Here is a 17,173-nt window from a genome sequence, read left to right on the forward strand (position 1 = left end):
GAAGGCACAAAGTCTGCAGCTCAAACATACCTCAGGCCTAGGATGAGAAATGTCACAGTAAAAACTCACTCCAGTCATCTTCCCCTCAAAGACGACAGAGAGATTTATGTAACATGTTTTATTTAACTTGACTGCTGCAAGTAAATTTAAAAACAAACTGAGAATAAAAATACGTTATCTGTAAATTACAATGCCTTTGTTTCAAAGGATGGTATTTAAACTGTACTCAACGGTTCGGACATAATGAATTTTACAAAAAATAAATACAGATCTGTAACTGTTCAGCTGGTTGGGGAATTTGGGGGTGGCAGGTCCAGCAGCGCGCACGACAGCGGGAGGCAGAGCGCGCGTGCTATTTATAGTTCAGCATAAATACCTCGGTCTGCAGCGCGGCACGGCGCCGCGGGGACCCTGCCCAGGTCCCACCGCACCCCAGCCCACGGCGGCGCCGGGGAGGTTTTAACCCCAGAGGCTGCCACGGCCGGGCCAGGCCCCTCCGCGGTCCCCCGCTGGCGCGCGGCGGCTTCAAGGCACTGTCAAGGCTTCAGCCTTGGAGAACTGCCCAGACCTCCCCGCGGCCCGTCCCGAGTCCCGCGGCTGAGAGGCGTGGCATGAAATGGCGCCCAAGGCAAAGCAGGGTCTGTTAAAGCTGTGACGACGCTGATGGTGTGGAGATGGGGCTCTGACACTGCTGTCAGGGCAGGCCTGTACACGGGCTTTCCACCTCTCAGCTGAGTTTACATTCGGATTTGTCTTCTATTGGTTAAAAACGAAAGACAGAAAAGGCGAACGAATCCAGCCAACGCTTCAGCCGCTGTCACATGAAGGTGCGACGCTCGCTTCGGGGTGAGCCGTACCGCGGTTGTGGCTGTTTGCTTGTTCAAGGAACATTCCACGAGGAAACTGCACACAGCTTCTCTTCAGCTAAGGCAGATTAAGGAAATACAGCCCAAGCTGGCGAGGTCACTTGGGCGAGTATAAAGGCAAATCTTACACAGGCCAAACAAAACAGCAAACCCCAAACAAAAAGAAAACAACCCTACACTAACTACTGCTCACTCCACAACACTGGCAAAGTCCTACACCTTCACCAAAACACCCCAGCGGCGTCTGCCAACGGCCCCAGGCCCGCGAGCTCCCGCGAGCCGGCGGCGACAGGCACGAGCCCCGCGAAGGGCCGTCGGGCTCCTCCCCGCGAGCTGGTGCCTCTAAACACAGTCCTGCACCAAGGCACCAAACGCCGCCAGCAGCTCGGCAAGTCTGCGGGGAACCTCCCGGGGAGCCTGCGCTCACCCTTCCCCGTAAGTTGCTTTTCTGCCTAAAATAGTACAACTCCAACTTGGCTCCTTTGGAACGGTGAAGAAATTAAAACCCGCCCCTGCCGCACGGGGCCCGTCTGCCCAGCCCAGCGCTGGCCGGGAGCTGGCACAGGAGGACCGACAGCAAACGGCCCTCGCCACGAGCCGCAGCTTCTGCTGCCTAGTTCAGCCCCGTGGCGCCGGGAAGGGAGAGCGGCTCCTCCCCGAGGGCCGCAACAGCCAGCCCCCCCGAGCCACTCCTCGGGCCAGCGGAGAGGGGCACTCGCTTTTCCCCTTCCCCTTGAAGGAAGGCGCAGCCGGGGCGATCAGAAATGACAACAATCTAGCTGTGAGAATGTGATTAGAAGATCAATAAGGGTGTTTCTTCTTAGAAGGGAAAAGTGCTTCCTAGGAGAGGCTGGAAAACAAGTACCTGCAGAAGTTTCAATGCTGCAACTTAAAAAACCCCACCAAAAGAACTGAAGTTCAGACAAAGGGAAAGGTGGAGCACCATAACCCGGCCCCAGCAAGACCCCTGCTACAGGGCGTCTGTTCCTCCTGAAGGCAGGACTGGGCACCGAGGGCCACGGCGCCAGGGCAGGAAGGGCCGTGTTCTCACACGAACCTCTCACCCTGACAGACCTCCAGCTCTCCTGGGAAGGCCTTTCCCCCCTCTAACCACACCGAGGAAGACGTGCACAGGAGGTTTGTCTTCCTCTGAGGCACAGAACAGAGGCGGGGGTCCAGAGCACCATCCCACCAGACAGACCCCTCCGAGAAAGAAACTGAATAAAAGAGTTTGGTGGCAAACGAAGCGTTACGGGGTGCAGGAGCTCCCAGGGAAAGGTGTCCGACCCAAAGCCGTACGCTGCGGTGCCGCAGTGACATTCAACATGATCGCCTTCCTCAGAGTCCACCTCTCGGGTCCCCTCCGCGGGCAGCGACAGGGGCCGAGGGACGCTGCAGCAGAGGCCTCGCTCTGCTGGCTGTGGTTCCGCGACAGCACGCCAAACACTCAGAGTCTTCACTCCTCTACGATCAGTACGTTTTTGTTTCCAAGCACTGGTTTCCCTCTGCCCTCTCTCAAAGCAACACTGGTTCTGGATAACGAACTCGCGCCGAGCCAGGGGACAGCGCCTTCCCCCGCTAACGAAGCTCGTTAAGGTTCTGGCTGTGAAGGTTTTGGCGCTGCCTGTCCAAGCTGATGGTGTTGTCCAGCGTGATGCCGTCGTCCTCCTGCGTGGTCTCCGGCATGAACTGCCGGAATATGCTGACGCTGCCGTGCCAGAAGATGGGCTCGGGGAGGCGGCCCACCACGCTCCACGCTCGCGTCTCGGGGTCGTAGGCTTCCAGGACGTCCGAGAGCTCAAACGTGTTGTCGTAGCCACCAGAGACATAGAGCTTCCCGCCCAGCACGGCCACGCTCCCCCCAACGTGAACCTACAACGTAAAAATAAATATACACAGCGATCAGGAAGGAGGGTTCAGCCCAATGAGGCGCTGCCCACACGCCGGGAGCAGACAGAGTTTTCTAGCTTCACTCAGCTCTTCCGTGCTGGGCTGGACACTGGCCACGCCACCACAGCCCAGGATTTTTTATTCCAGGTGACTGTGACATGTTTAAATGCACTCATGTGCAAGGGGTTACAACTAAAGAGCACCTTGGTCCCTAAGGTAAATTAAGCCAATTGTTAACACTGGTGGGCATCCAGTAGGTCGGTGAGCATCCTACCTGAAGCATGGCAGGGATTTTATCCCACTCATTCTTCGCCGGATTGTAAACATCCACTTCAGCCGAGTCGTCTCTGTGGGAGATAACACAAAATGACCCTTCTGCATTCTAAAAGCCTCCTGCCTTGTGAAGCCCCCAGTTCAACAGCCTGAAACACCGTGAGCACTGCTGCTCCGATCCCACTGCACACACTGGAGACCAAAGGGCTCCTGTGCGAAGGCGCAGGTCTCGATGCAGACCCCAGGCTCCAGCGGGGGCCTCTCGTGTGCCAGAGGTGACATTCAGCCCCAGAAAACGCCTGGGCCTCTCTGCTGCTGGGAGCCCTCCCCACGGAGCAGGCTGGCACAGGCGCTGTGCAGTGCCACACAGCAGTGCAGGAGCGCTTCTCTCCTCCTCGTGCCCGCGACCTACATCCAAAGAGCCTGAATGCCCCTTCTGAGCTGCTCTACAGCAAAGCTACGTGCTCAGTGCTGCCTGGTGTACGCTGGGGTTCGGGACGCTGCCTAGGAGGGGAGGCAGACAGGACCGGAGACAGAGCACGCTGACAGCACGTGCTGTTTTCCGCCTCCCTAAGCTGGTCGCTGCACCCTGGTCAGTGGTGAGCTGCTCCGGGCTGTGAGCCCCGCTCGGAGCCCCGCGCGCAGCCACGCCACTGCTGGGTCGGAAATTGCTGCGCAATCCCGAGGGCTTTCTCAGATCTAGTCTGTTTCTCATGGCAGGCGTGTTCACAGACTAACTTTCTCCGAGCCTGCATTTCACAGATCAATCCGGCTTTGGCACCAAGTGCTTCAGGGTCTGGAAGAGAAATTATTGCTGTTCTGGAGAGGCTTAAACCTCCACGCACTTCTACGTAACGGCATCCCTACTGCTCGAGGGTTTTGCCAACGCCCAATTTAGACAGGCCAGAGGACGGAGAGAGAAGAGCTGTCGAGGGCAGCGTAATCCCCCAAGGCTTCTCGCACCCGCCCCGCCTGCGAGACGGGAGGGCGACAGCGACAGGTGAGGGATGTTTGTGACGCAGCAGCGCGCGCCGCTGGCCCAGGAATGCGAAGAGGACAAGGTCAGGGGCGCCGGAGGAGTGCTGCCAGTCGCTCCAAGACAGTCCTGTTACAGACGGAGTCAAGAGGCTGCAAGGAAGATTTTATCACCTTTGTATCTACGGTGACATCGCACGCTGCACGCGCTGTGCGGGTGACAAGGCGTTGCTAGCGACTGCTGACAGGAACCTGAGCAGGGCAGGGAATGACAATAAACGAGGAATCTCGCCTACCACAGCAGTGTCTGTTCAGCAAACCATTAGAGATCGGTCTGCTGAGCCTGCGGAAGCCGAGGTGTGCGCCGTGGGACTCTGTGGTCACGCTCTGGACAAGCGTGCCCAAGGCACCCACACGGTACACACCTTAAAACCAGTTTCTTTGGTTTGAGTTACTTTGGTTTGATGCATCTGGAACTGAACCGACATTCACCTGAACGAAACATCTTTAACATGGGCACACCGAAGTGTGAGGGACAGAGCTTGCCTTAAATAACTTGTTTGACAGCTCTGGCTGGAGGAGGGGATGGGTGCTACAGAGGCCTGCAAGTCTGGCCAGAGATAAGGGCCTTGGGAGTAGAACAATGCCTTTGCTGTGCCTTAACTGACGTGATTTACAGCTCTGGCTGAGGAAGAGATAACCACGCTTGTGCAGAAGCGGGGTCATACAGCTGACACCGCAACTGGGGGGGATCACGACCACCAGACACCCCTTGGGGGACCACCGACTCATTTTGAGAACAATCTAAGACTACAAAGCGCAGGCGTCCCAATTAGCACGAGAAGCGAGTGGAGGGGGGAGACAAGAGGGATGTTACCACCCTGTTACCAACCTTTCCTCCTCAGAACAGCTCAGAACCAAGAGCTGGTACCGGGCTTGGGACACAGCCAGGATTTACTGAAAACCAGGTGACTCAAACCACTACCTGCAAACAACTGCCAGGAGCCAGACACTCCGCTGGACCCAAATGAATCAAACAAAAAGTCCTGGGTGGAAGTTGCTGCTTTATGCAAAGCCAAGAGGAGAATAAACAAAGAACAGTGTCTGGAGGCCATCAGAGAAGTCTATGTTTGCTCAAAGTCAACACACCAAGATGAAATGCTTCAGCCCTAGCATGCCTTTCAGTTTATTTTTAATTAAGTGGATAACCGAAGTATTTGCGCCACCAGGACAGCTTCAGATGGGTAATTAAGTCCCAATTTGGAAAGGCGCTTAAAAATAGTGACCAATCACTTTATCTTCAGCCCCCTTATCTCTGCTGAGACAGAGGATGTCCTCTCCTGCGCTACAGTTTAACGTTTTCTTGGAGCTTACACTTGCTTATTTATAGCAACAAGGGGGGCTGAACCAGAAGCCAGGAAAACCGAGAAGTCTATTTCCAAGCAGCGCTGCTGACTCCAGCCAGATTTATACCTGGCTGTTCCCCAGCCCGTGGGTTTAGATTCAGACATTTTTACAGTGTTAAGCGTAGTTCGTTGAGGTCTAGCTAGGACAGAAGGACAGAGGCATGGCAGTTACAGCCCCACCTGCACCACCAGAGGAAGCACCGCCGCGCCTTCCCACCGCCGTGCTCTCCCACACCCACCCACAAAACCCGCACGCCCTCCCGGGTAAACCCTGGGCTGGCCCAGCGGGGACGCGGGGAGGGCGTATCGCCGCCCTGCTCACCTGATGAAGTACATGAGGCCGTTGAGGGTGACGGTCTTTGGGGCGAAGGACCATGGCGGCAGGTGGCCGCAGTTCACGAGGGACCAGAGGTCGCTGTCGGGGTCGTAGCACTGCATCACCATGGACTCTTTGCCGGCCAGGGAGCCGATGGCGAAGAGCTTGCCGCGGCACGAGGTGGTGGAGCAGTTGTCCATGGGGTAGAGCATGGGCTGCAGAGCCTCCCAGCTGTCCACCGCGTGGTCGTAGCGCTCCGTGCTGTCGGAGGCGATCACGTAGAGCAGCCCGTCCAGGACGGTGGAGCTGTGGTATTCTCGGGCTTTCAGCATGGGGGACACCTCCGTCCACTCGTTCACGCTGGAGTTGTACCTCCAGACGCAGTCGTACAGCCTCGACCCGTCCGATCCCCCTGCGGCACGAGAGCACGCCACGGTTCAACGCGTGGTTTCGCAAAGGGAACTACTGTGGGGTGTGGAGGAGAGGGCTTGGCGCGGGACCGGGATCTTTGTTACACCTTCCAGCTACACCTCCCTAAAACCCACGTGCTTTGCTTCCCAGGGCCGTACACTAGGGAAATGTTTCAGTGCTGAGGGATCACAGCAGTGTGCGCTGCGAGGGCTGTAGCAGTTTTGCACTCTCTCTTTCCCAGCAAGCCAGGACGGATTCCTCCCATGCCATTCCTATCTGTACTCAGCCACGACTCAAAACGAGTCTCCCAGGTCTGACCACCTCCCTCCTCCCAAATAACCGTTTTCTCTCCCATTTTGTAACCCCCGTTCTGTCGCTATCCAGAAGCTGCTGTGATGTAGCAGAGGCTAACGCTGACCAGCGCCTGGCTGCCAAGGCAGCGTTACTGCCAGCCCCACGGAACCCTTCCAGCCCTCCCCGCTGCCTGTGCGACGCTGACACTGAGCAGAACGACCGAAGATCCCTGCCAGCAGCAGCCTCGCCAAAGCACGGGGCTCCCGGCAGTATCACACCCCCAGACCCGCCTGGGATTGCTCCAGAAAGCTCCCACGGGACGTAAGGGCGTCCATCCAAACAAGCTCTGTGGTAGCCCACCATTTCTACAACTCTGCCCTTAAAGCAGAGCCTTGTTTTCTGCTCGTGACTAAAGAACGAACAGTTTTCTGTTCACCTGCACTTGACCTGCCCTTCAGATCTTTGTCAGCGCGTCCTGCACGCCCAGAACAAGCTGTTCTGCAGCGCCCGCCTTCCCAGGCCTTGGCTTGTTACGGCTGCCGCAGGGCTGCTGCACCAGCCATGGGGATGCACTTCAAAGGAGACATCTACATGCAGATTAACAGCCAAATTTACACATCCGTGTCACCTTGACAGAAGTAATTATAGCCCCAGCGGACTGCGAGGAGGCAGGATACGTGCTGGGGAAGGTACCGTGACTCATAGGCACTGCCTGGCTGAGGAACCCGGGGCTTTCTGACACGCCTCTGCCTCGAGCGCACGCTTGGCTTCTGATTCACGGGGTTCTGAGCCCAAACGCCTTCTTCCCAGTAAGAAATCCAAAACCCTCTCACGTCACTCCTGTCCCCCTGAGTGAGCAGTGAGAAAGTTCCACAAGTGTAAGATCTGTGACTTTGGCCCACGTGCTCAGGAGCATTAGTCATGACAGAATACTTCTTGGATTGACACCAGCTGCTAAATCCGGCACCAACCCCAGGAGTCCCTATGCCTGTCTTCAGGCTGCAGTCGTGGCGACCCCGAGCAGAGTTCCAGGCTCTCTGCTACCCCGAGAAACACCAAGTCTCACTGCCAGAACCCGCACATTTTCAATGGAAATCTCAACTCCGGTGCTTTTGCGCCCCACGCGCCTTACCGGTCACGTAGATGTCGTTGCCCAGCGCGGCGACGCTGTAGCCCCCGCCCAGGTGCTCGGGGAACTCGGCCAGGTAGCGCCAGTGGCCAGTGCGCGGGTTGTAGCAGTCGACGGTGACGAGCTCGTCGCAGTCGCGGTCGCAGCCGCCGACGAGGACGAGGATCTCGGCGAGGCCGGTGGAGGGCCGGGGGCGCATGCGGGCGCAGGGCCCCCGGTCGTGGCGGTCGAGGCGGGCGGCCTGGAAGTCACGGGCCTCGCGCAGGAGGCGCAGGCAGGGCGGGCAGCGGGCCACCAGCGGCTCGCCCTCCACGTGGGCCAGCAGGTAGAAGCGGCGCACGAAGGGCAGGCGGACGTGGGCCAGGAGCTGGGGCAGCAGCGGGGCGCGGGCGGCGGGGTCGGCACGCACCCAGCGCAGCGCCAGCTGGAAGGCGGCCTCCTCCTTGGGGACGCAGAGCCCGTCGTCCCGCAGGTAGGAGAGGAGGCGCGGCAGCGGCAGCCGCTCCAGCTGGGCGCCCAGCTCGCCCACGTGCCGCAGGACGAAGCGGTGGGCGGCGGCCGCCAGCGCCGGGCAGGCGAAGGCCTCGGCGAAGTCCTGCATGTCCAGGGCGTTGGCGGGCTCCAGCTGGCGCGCCAGCCAGGCGCCGCAGGCCTCCTTGACGGCGGGGAACTGTAGCAGGTCGGCGGCGCGCAGCAGGCGCTCGGCGATGTCGGGGCCCAGCCCGCCCACGCGGCCGGTGTAGGCGAAGTCGAGGAGGCGCGCCAGGCACTCGGGCTCCACGCCGTGCAGCCGCACCCGCTCGGCCCGCGCCTCCCGCAGCGCCCCGCCGAACATGGCGCGGAAGTAGCCGGAGGCGGCGGCCAGCACGGCGCGGTGCGCCCCGAACTCCCGGCCGCCCGCCACCACCGTGACGTCCAGCAGGCTCCGCTCCGCCCGCAGCGCGCTCAGCCCCCGCAGCAGGGACACCGCGTGCGCCGGCTCCCCCGCCGCCGCCGTCCCACCGCCGCCGCTGCCTGTGCTCGCTGCCATGCTGTGCCTGGGGGAGAGCACGCGCTGTGTCAGCCCCGAGTGCAGCTTGCAGGACAGAGAAAAGGGGAAAGAAAAAAAAAAAGAGAGAAAAAGGTGGGTTAGCCGAGGGAAAAACGTCCTCTGGCTGGGTAGCGGGATAAACTAAACAGCCCTCGAAAACATCCTCCTTCCCCCGTCACGGAGGAGCGGCAGTTGCATAACGCGCTGGCGCTGCCAGCAGCCTTCCCTGCTTAGTCTAATTATATTTTTAAGGAGCCCGTGTCGATGTTTCCCAGGATCGGGGCAGCCTCACAAGAGCCGGGCAGGGCTTGGTAAACCCGATAGCTTTGTGAGCGTTGCACCTGACCCCCCGGGCGCCTCGTCTCTCGGATGGGGTGCCCAGCGGGAGCAGCCCCCACCGCTATTCGAGGAGGACAGTGGGGTCTTCCTCGAAAGCAAGGCACCGAGGGGGGTGTCTCTCTGACCCCCCGGCCCCGGTGCTGACCCCCTGGCTCCGTGGTGCCGCCCGTTACCGAAGGCAAGGCTTGGCTACATCAGTCCGGAGACCTCCAGCAATTTGGCCAAGAGCGTTACAGCTGGTGCCCTGCCACGTTCCCCATCGCTGCTCGCACCCAGCTGCCTCGCTAACGGCTCCCAGTCAAATAAATGCTGTAGGAGTAAAACGAATTCTGCCTTCGCACCTGGGTGCGAAACAGGATCCCCCCACGTAGAAATGAACCGCGCTGATCGTTAGAGCACTGAAACGCGGCGGGAGCAGAGACAGCGATTCACGGGAGCGGGACCCTAGACACAAGGCTGCTGCTCCGGGACCCGCCCCGTGCCCAGCGGCGCTCCGGGGGCCCAGCGCGGCCGGGCGCAGCTGCCGCCGCACGGCCCTCACGGCTACAACGGGCCGGGCAGAGGCGGGAGGTGCCGGCCGGGGGGCGCCGGGAGCGGGCGGAGGAGAGCAGGGGGCCGCGGCGCAGCGGGTCCCTGCGCAGGAGGGGCGGCTGCCCCGGAGCCCAGGGCCGAGGCTCACGAGAGACGGCCGCGCTGCCCGCCGGCACCGGCCGGGCCCTGCCCCGTGGTAAACGGAGCCTCCCCTACTCCCACCAGGGCCTACCGCGACCCTGCGGCGGGGCCCGCGCTCCGCGGCCGCCCCGGTACCCCACACTCACCTCCCCGCTCTGCTCCCCCCCGGTGCCCCGGGCTCACCTCACCTCCCCGCTCTGCTCTGCTCCCCGCCGGTGCCCCGGGCTCACCTCACCTCCCCGCTCCGCTCGCCGCCGCCGCCTCCTCAGCCCCGCCCTCCTCCGGCCCGGCCCTGCCCAGCCGCCGCTCCCGGCGGCCCCCGCGGCCGCCACTGCGCACGCCCGGACTGCGGCTCCCGGCGGCCCCCGCGCGGGCGGACTACCGTTCCCAGCAGCCCCCGCAAGGGCGGCCGCCCCTTCGCCGCCTCCCGCCGGTACCGAGCGGTTCGCGGGTGTCGGCGCTGCCCGGTTGCCACCGCTGCTGCCGCCCCGGCCCCGCCTCCTGCGCCGGGACATGGACTCCGACTCCTGCGCCTCCCCGTTCGCCCCGGAGGTGAGCCGGGGCCCCGCAGAGTTGGGGGGGGCGTCTCCCGCCGCCCGGCCCGGCCCGGCCCAGCCCGGCCGGCCGCCGGTGCCCGCTCCCCGGTGCCTGCTCCCCGCCGCCACCCCACCGCGGGGCCTGAGCCATCTTGTGCCGCCCGAGCGCGGAGCGCCGGGGCGAGGAATGGCGGCGGCGCGCCCCGCCGTGTCCCGCTGCGGGGGGCGGCCCGCCTGAGGGCCCGGTACCGAGACCGGGGGGCTGGGGTTGGGGGGGGGCGGGCGGCGGCGCTGCCCGGTACCGCCGCCGCGGGGGGTGGGGGGGGGTGGCGCGGGGAGCGGCGGCGGGCGGGGCCTGGCGGCGGGGAGCGGCGCCTCCCCCCCGGCCGTGCCCGGCCCCGCGGCCGTCGCTGACGCCCTCCCGTTCCCCCGCAGGACTTCTCCCCCGCCGCCCGGCGGCACCGCACCGTGGAGGACTTCAACAAGTTCTGCACCTTCGTCCTGGCCTACGCCGGCTACATCCCCTACCCGCAGGAGGTGAGTGGGCACCGGGTACCGGCCGGCCACCCGCGCCGCGGCGGCTCCCCCGCGGCAGCGTCCGCCGGGCGTTTGTGTAGCGTCGGCGTGGGGAGAAGGCCGCGGCTCCGCGCCGTGTCCCCGAGACAAAGGGGGAACCACGGCAGCTGGGGGGGCTTTCGGTGCCGGGGCGGGTGGCTGCCTTTTGGGCGGGGTGAAAGAAGCACAGACCCCGGGATCGCTCCCTCAGCCCTCCCGGGGCCTGGGCGGCTCCGGGCTGCGGCTCTGCCCGGCGAGGTCCCTGCGGCAGCGCCGGTGACGGGGCGGGCGTGGGGAGAGCGGGAGCTGGGGCTTGGGCGAGACCGGCCGTGCGAGGCAGCGCCTCGGGGGAAAGGGTGCAGCGCCTCCGCGCCGCACGCGAGCCGGCTCCGCGGTAACGCTTTTATCCGCGCTCTCGGCGTTTTCCAGGAAACACCGCTGAGGAACAGCCCCAGCCCTCCCAACAGCACCGGCGGCACGATCGACAGCGATAGCTGGGATCCCCGGTTCAACGATGTCCCCTCCTCTGTTTCCCTCCCCACCAAGAACAGAAAGAACTTTAGTCAGCTCAAGCGAGCGAAACCGTACAGTTCCCTGTTCCAGCGGGCAAAACCCGGCAACTTCCTGCCGGAGCGAAAGCAAATGGATAAGATCAGGAAGAAGAAAAAGCTGAAGAGGAGGGAAACGGAGGTGTCTGCGGAGGAGGACTACGAGGAGAAGCTGCTGGAGCTGGAGGCGGAGGACTCTTACGTAGAGACGCCGATGAGCCCCTCGTCCGAGGGCGACCCTCAGTCTGCGGCCGAGCACTGCTCGGTGTGGGACTCTGACGCGCCTTCCAGCGGCTCCTACCCTGCCGTGACGGCCGAGCAGACGGTGGAGATCCAGAGCGTGGGCAAGCGGACGGTCATTCGGCAGGGCAAGCAGGTGGTCTTTCGGGATGAGGACGGCACTGGCGACGACGAGGACATCATGGTGGATTCGGGTAGGTGGCCTGGCTGTCGGAAGAGGATTAGCCGGGTGGAAGCAGTGGTGCTGTTGCCAGTCTCTTTGGTCCTTTACTCGTAGCATGATGATAACGCCAAGGTGCGCTGCCTGGGCGGAATTAAGCAGCAGTTGGGTTTTCGGGGGGAAGGGGAGGGTTGGTTGGCTGCTTTGGCAATAAACTGAGTGAAAAGCTGCGACTTTATAGAAGCAGCAGGTTCTCCTCTCCTGGATTACAGCCTCTCTTGTACTGCTGACGGTCTCTTCCCGTGCAAGAGAGACTAGTTTCTCTTAAAACCTGGAAAAATCAGCCAAGTGCCTGTCTTTCAAACCCAGGTAGTTAATTTAGTGTGAAAGGAGAGAAAAGAAATTCCCAGTGCAGGTGAGAGGCCTTTAAAAACGTAGCTTCCTGTCTCTGCAGATGACGACTCGTGGGACCTAGTCACTTGCTTCTGCATGAAGCCTTTCGCCGGGCGGCCGATGATCGAGTGTAACGAGTGCCACACCTGGATCCACCTCTCCTGCGCCAAAATCCGCAAGTCCAACGTCCCGGAGGTCTACATATGCCAGAAGTGCCGGGACTCCAAGTTTGACATTCGCCGTTCGAACCGCTCCCGGACGGGCTCGCGCAGGCGCTTTCTGGACTAGGGCAGGGAGCCGCTGGTGCGCTGCTTGGGCGGGCGGGCGAGCTGCGGCGCTGGCCGGGAGGCCGGGCAGAGCTCCCCCGAACTGCTGCCGCTCAGGCTGGCACGCTGCCCGGCCGGCCTGCGGTAACGGGGACGAGGAATCGCCGAGTCGTGGGCAGCCGGGGCTGCGAGAGGCCGACTGGTCAGAACTGCTGCTAGGTGCCGATCAGCTCAAGGGACAGGCGAGGCGCTCTGGGCTCGGCGGGGCTTTGTCCGGTTACAGCTATGAATTGGGTGATGTCTGGGGAATGTACAGTACCTTTGCCACGTATGTTTTCTCATCCCATCGGGAAACTGCAAACCTTCTCTGTGCTAGGGATCTCCTCCTCCTCCAAAGAGGGAGGAGGAAGAGGGAATCTGTGTGAAGAGTCTGAAAAGTAAATGGCCATGTGTTTTAATTTTAATGTGATACTGTACCTGCCCATTTGTCCATATATATCAATCTTAGATATTCTAAGGCTCTGTAGCAGTGAGCGTCAATGCGTACCGCCCTCTGCGTGATCCGCCCCCTCTGCAGCGGGCCCGGGCAGTAGGGGAGCTCTGTGATTTGCCATCGTTCCAGAGAAAATGGGACTTTGTCCTGCACCGAGGGACCGGCGCGGTTTAAGGAACAGAGCAGCCCTGTTTCTGGACAGGCAGCGCTGGGGATTAGCGACATCGGATTTCTTCCTAGAAGGCCTCTTCTTACGGTGATTTTTTGTTGCTTTGTTTTGCATGATTGGCTCAAATGCGTGTATGGGGGGATACCGTTTGGTCCATTTCCCAGCCCCTCGTTAAACTCTAAGGTGCTCTTTTAAGAAGACAATGACTCTCCCTTTTCTCAGCCCAGAATTCAAATGCAGACTGTAAAAGGGGCTGTAGCAAACTTAGAACCTGGCAGGTCTGGTTTGGGATTTGATCACTTCCATCCGAGTACTACAGCTGAGTTGACTTTTGTTTTCGCTGTTTGTTTCTTGAGACTGGATTTGTAATCAAAAAAACGGAATCTTTAACCTATTGGTTGCAAATTATACAGATAAAAGCAAATGCAGGCTCTGCAGCTAGCGAGGTGAAGTGCAATGAAGATCCATCCGGTGCGGGGGAAGACAGGAGAGCGCTGAGGCCCCCACTGACGCTGCGGTCCCTCGCCGGGACGTCCTGGGGCCTCAGCCCGAGGGAAATACATTCAGAAATGTGACAGGCCTCATGCACAAGGCCACCGAGATGGCAGCGTTGTTCCCTGATGACCAGAGCAAGCCGTATGTATCGCACAAATTCTGTTTACATGTCGAGGCGTTTCTCTGAAGTTACACCTGATGAACAACGTGTGCTCTGTCGGGTGAGACCGTGGGGCGAGGGGAGGCACTGGCTGGTGCTGCGGCCGAAGCAAGACTGGCTCTACTGGTAGGACCTGCAACAACTGACTCTGGGTTCTGAAAACCACCTCCAGCTTCTGTAAAATCTTAAGACCATGACCGTGGTATGCTGCCTTCCAGAAGCTACGTGGAACCACCGAGGAGTTTGCCAAAGACTTGCCCCCGATGGCTGCCTGACTGTCCTTTGCAGCCAGAAAAACAACCAAAGTTCTCAAATGCTGCCATTTCACTCTGCAAACAGAAAGGCTTTGGAAGATCCTGGTTGTAAGTTGCGTAAGGGTTGGACCTGCTCTGAAAGTTGGTAACTCTGTGTTTACAGCGTGTCTGCAATTCCACTGGACCTCCGTGGAACACGTTCCTGAAGCTTTTATGGGAGAAATGGCAAACTGCCTCTTTTCACAGAGGTTCGATACTGATCTATGTGACCGACTCTTGTTCTGTTACCTTTTCAGATTTATCCCAATGGATGGTGTCTGACAAGTCCAGCACGTTACAATATCAGCAGAGAGGAAAAAAATAACATCTCCATTCTTTTAGTTCATCACTTTCAGTCATGTATAATTATAGTTTAATTCAGAACTTTATTTTTTCATTAAAACTGTTTTAATGAACCATGTTTTCTTCTTAAATGTGAAACAAGTGAACAATGATTTTGTTTTATTCTGAACTCGGGAGTCTGCTGTTATGATTTACTGGTGTGTAAAGCAGTTGTGCCAGGTGGCAGCAAGACTTGACGCTTCAAGTGCTCTTCCCTGATCCATACACAAAGTCAGGCGTGGATAGGAAGTGCTGCAAACATCTCTTTCATGTGCTGACAGGTATCCCCACCTCTCTTTGTAGCAGTTGCTCCCTGCACAGCCTCTGCTGTAAGGTAAATCGCGGGGGAGCCCCGTCGCTGGTGCAGGGACAAGCACAGGGCTGGGCACAGCAATGGGAGGCAGGTGATGGCCTCAGGGTGGCTGAAGGCAGCCGGGACACTGCACTGGGCTCGCAACAGGGACCTGCCGAAAGGTGCGAAGGCTGGCACGAGCCCGGGGCAAGAGGGCTGGGCTCAGGATGCCTACGGCAGCGGCAGTGGAAGGAGAGCTCCTTCCCTTCCACCCCTGCCCCACCTCAGGGCGGCACCGAGGACCCCAAACCACCAAAGGGATGGTGGTGCCTTGGTACATGCCACAAGGACCCCGAAGGCACTGCTGCTCGGCCAGCTGCGTTCAAACCTGCAGCCTTAATGCCCTGGCAAACATAGAAGGGGACTTGACTCTTCGAAACGGCACTGGATCGTATTAGAAGCTAAGCTCTGGTTGCTTATACTGTCTATTTTAATTCTACCTGTAATTTTGTATTATATAGAGTGATAAACAGGAGTCCCAAAGGCCTTGTAGGTGTAAAATGGCAGTTCATCATAGATCAGAAATGGTGGTGTTGGAAATAGCGGTTTCTCAAGTGGGGCTATTCTTACGCTCTCTTTAAAAAAAACTTTGCACTGATAATAGAAAAGAAGGAAGGGAGGAGGAGGTGGGCTGGAGTAAGTATTCATCAGGAGAGACTGACCCAATACCTGGCTCCAAGGGAGGAGATGGACAAGACAGGCCAGACCAGGCAGGGGACTCCACCGCGTGGACACAATTCAGCAACCCTTGACAATCACAGACACTGCAGGGAAGCAAAATCGGAGCTCACACTCGGAGCTGCTGCAGCAGCCTCGTGGATGGGGAAGGGCACTCCCAGTCCTTGAAAGGAGGGGAAAAGCAAGAGTCTGAATCCTTGGTGTGCTGACCTGGCAGGAAAAAACAAGCTACCCACTTTTTATGATGTTTAGCCAGGGAACGGGGCAAGGCCCGTGTCACTATTAATCGTGAGGGATTTTACTTTAACAAGAGTCGCAAATTCAAATGTTCAAAGTGCAAAGTTAAGGTTCATCTGTCCCTTGCACAAACTTCTTTGCAATTGGACAGAAAAATAATTCTGAGGTGCTGGGGGAAGACGGCACAGAGGGGAAAGGCAGGAGAACCGGGTCAGTTCTCGGAGGAGAACATAGCTGTGATTAAGGGGAAGGCACCTGCTTGACTCCAAGCCCTGGCCAGGCACCCGAGCCATCTTCAGGCATGAACACACTGGTAGAGTTGCATGGGAGGAGGTTTAGATGGTGTTGACAGAGGAACTGGTGCCTGGAGCTCTGGCTCCTTGTAGCCTTTCACTGCCTGAGCCACCCTGGGACATGGTTGTCAAAGACGAGAGCACACACAGGATGACAAGGGAAGACTCTGTATCTCCACCTCAAGAACTGCCAGTTTAAAGGCTCTGGCTGTAAAGACTGGCATGTGTGCCCAGATCCTCACCAAGGTATTTAAATCATTTGTTGGGTCAATCATCAGAGATGGATGTGTCACCTCACATTTCTATGGCAATTTAAAACCTGCACCCAAAGATGCTACCCCGTTACAGGTCTTAACTGCTGGAGCAGGAGCAATGCACTCTGCCTCTCAGAAATGTTATTTTTCGAGTGTAGCAATACCAGGGGACGTCTTAGAGTACTGAACCAGTTTTTAGAATCACATCGCTATTTCTCTACATTTTAATGTAGACAAGATGCAAGAAGACACTTCCACGACAGCAGAAACTCTGTCTCAGGAAGTTGTCAGAAACGAGGAGAATTTTTTTACCGTGCAAACTTCTTTCATGAAAACATTCCTCAGTGTCATTGCTCTGCTAGATACAGGGCTATGCTAAGATTCTTCTTTGTAATTAGCACTAAATGCGTGGTCACTATTTTGCACTTGCTTATGCAAAACTTAGTATTCCTCCTGGGAGTATTTTGCCACATCCTAGTCACTACAGACTGGCTCTCACTCCTGAGCATTCACTTCATGCAATGACAACATATGAAAAAGGCATTTCTGGTAGAGATTTCTGCCCAGCACAATTAGTTACACGTACAAGCGATCAAAAGAGGTCAACAAGCAGGATGTGACAGAGGGTGCAGTTACATTTACAAAACTTGCAACCCTTGCTTTTCAGGAGTTTATTTTCAAGAGTGTCCTACAGATGCAAAGGGAATGTGGGCTACTTTTCAGCTGAATATAATTTATTGCACATTTTACATTTAATTTCAGATCAACAGAACACTGGTCATAAGTGAAATAAAATCCTGCACCAGGAGCTGGTCACAACTGAAGAGTTTTGTTATGTTTTTAATAAAAACAAGTGAACAGCCCTTAATTGTATGAACTTGTTTTTTTCAGAGCGAGGGGAGCATCTCTTTCAGACTCGCTCAAGGAAGTCTGCTTTTGGAAATCTAATTCTCCTGTTAAGTGACTTGAGCAAAGAGAACCACAGTTGCACAGAAAGAGGGGCCAGGCACGTGCCAGGAAATGATTTATGGTACTAGTTGTCGAGAACAACAACGCACTGCCAAGATACCTTTTTCCCCCCCGTCTCCCACATTTACGCAATGAAGGC

At 58.4% G+C, this 17,173-nt stretch overlaps 2 protein-coding genes across 5 annotated transcripts; one reads left to right on the forward strand and one right to left on the reverse strand.

Moving 5' to 3' along the window:
* Nucleotides 1-103: 103 nt before the first annotated feature.
* KLHL21 (kelch like family member 21) lies at nt 104-9,900 on the reverse strand. 4 transcript variants are annotated; one of them, XM_068415330.1, is made up of 5 exons: nt 9,832-9,900; nt 7,564-8,635; nt 5,733-6,138; nt 3,031-3,103; nt 104-2,738 (listed from the first exon to the last, which is right to left on the reverse strand). In XM_068415330.1, exons 2-5 carry the CDS (start codon nt 8,588-8,590, stop codon nt 2,445-2,447), a joined length of 1,800 nt encoding a protein of 599 aa, XP_068271431.1. In that variant the 5' UTR covers nt 8,591-8,635; nt 9,832-9,900; the 3' UTR covers nt 104-2,444. The 4 variants fall into 4 exon arrangements, with proteins under 4 accessions (XP_068271431.1, XP_068271430.1, XP_068271433.1 ...); XM_068415329.1 differs by having other exon boundaries at nt 9,785-9,868; XM_068415332.1 differs by having other exon boundaries at nt 9,837-9,863.
* Nucleotides 9,901-10,000: 100 nt separating this feature from the next.
* PHF13 (PHD finger protein 13) lies at nt 10,001-14,339 on the forward strand. The gene is made up of 4 exons (XM_068415336.1): nt 10,001-10,153; nt 10,573-10,674; nt 11,122-11,674; nt 12,095-14,339. Exons 1-4 carry the CDS (start codon nt 10,115-10,117, stop codon nt 12,319-12,321), a joined length of 921 nt encoding a protein of 306 aa, XP_068271437.1. The 5' UTR covers nt 10,001-10,114; the 3' UTR covers nt 12,322-14,339.
* Nucleotides 14,340-17,173: the final 2,834 nt, after the last annotated feature.

Source organism: Nyctibius grandis, chromosome 17, assembly GCF_013368605.1.
Source record: "Nyctibius grandis isolate bNycGra1 chromosome 17, bNycGra1.pri, whole genome shotgun sequence".
Classification (NCBI taxonomy): Eukaryota; Metazoa; Chordata; class Aves; order Nyctibiiformes; family Nyctibiidae; genus Nyctibius; species Nyctibius grandis.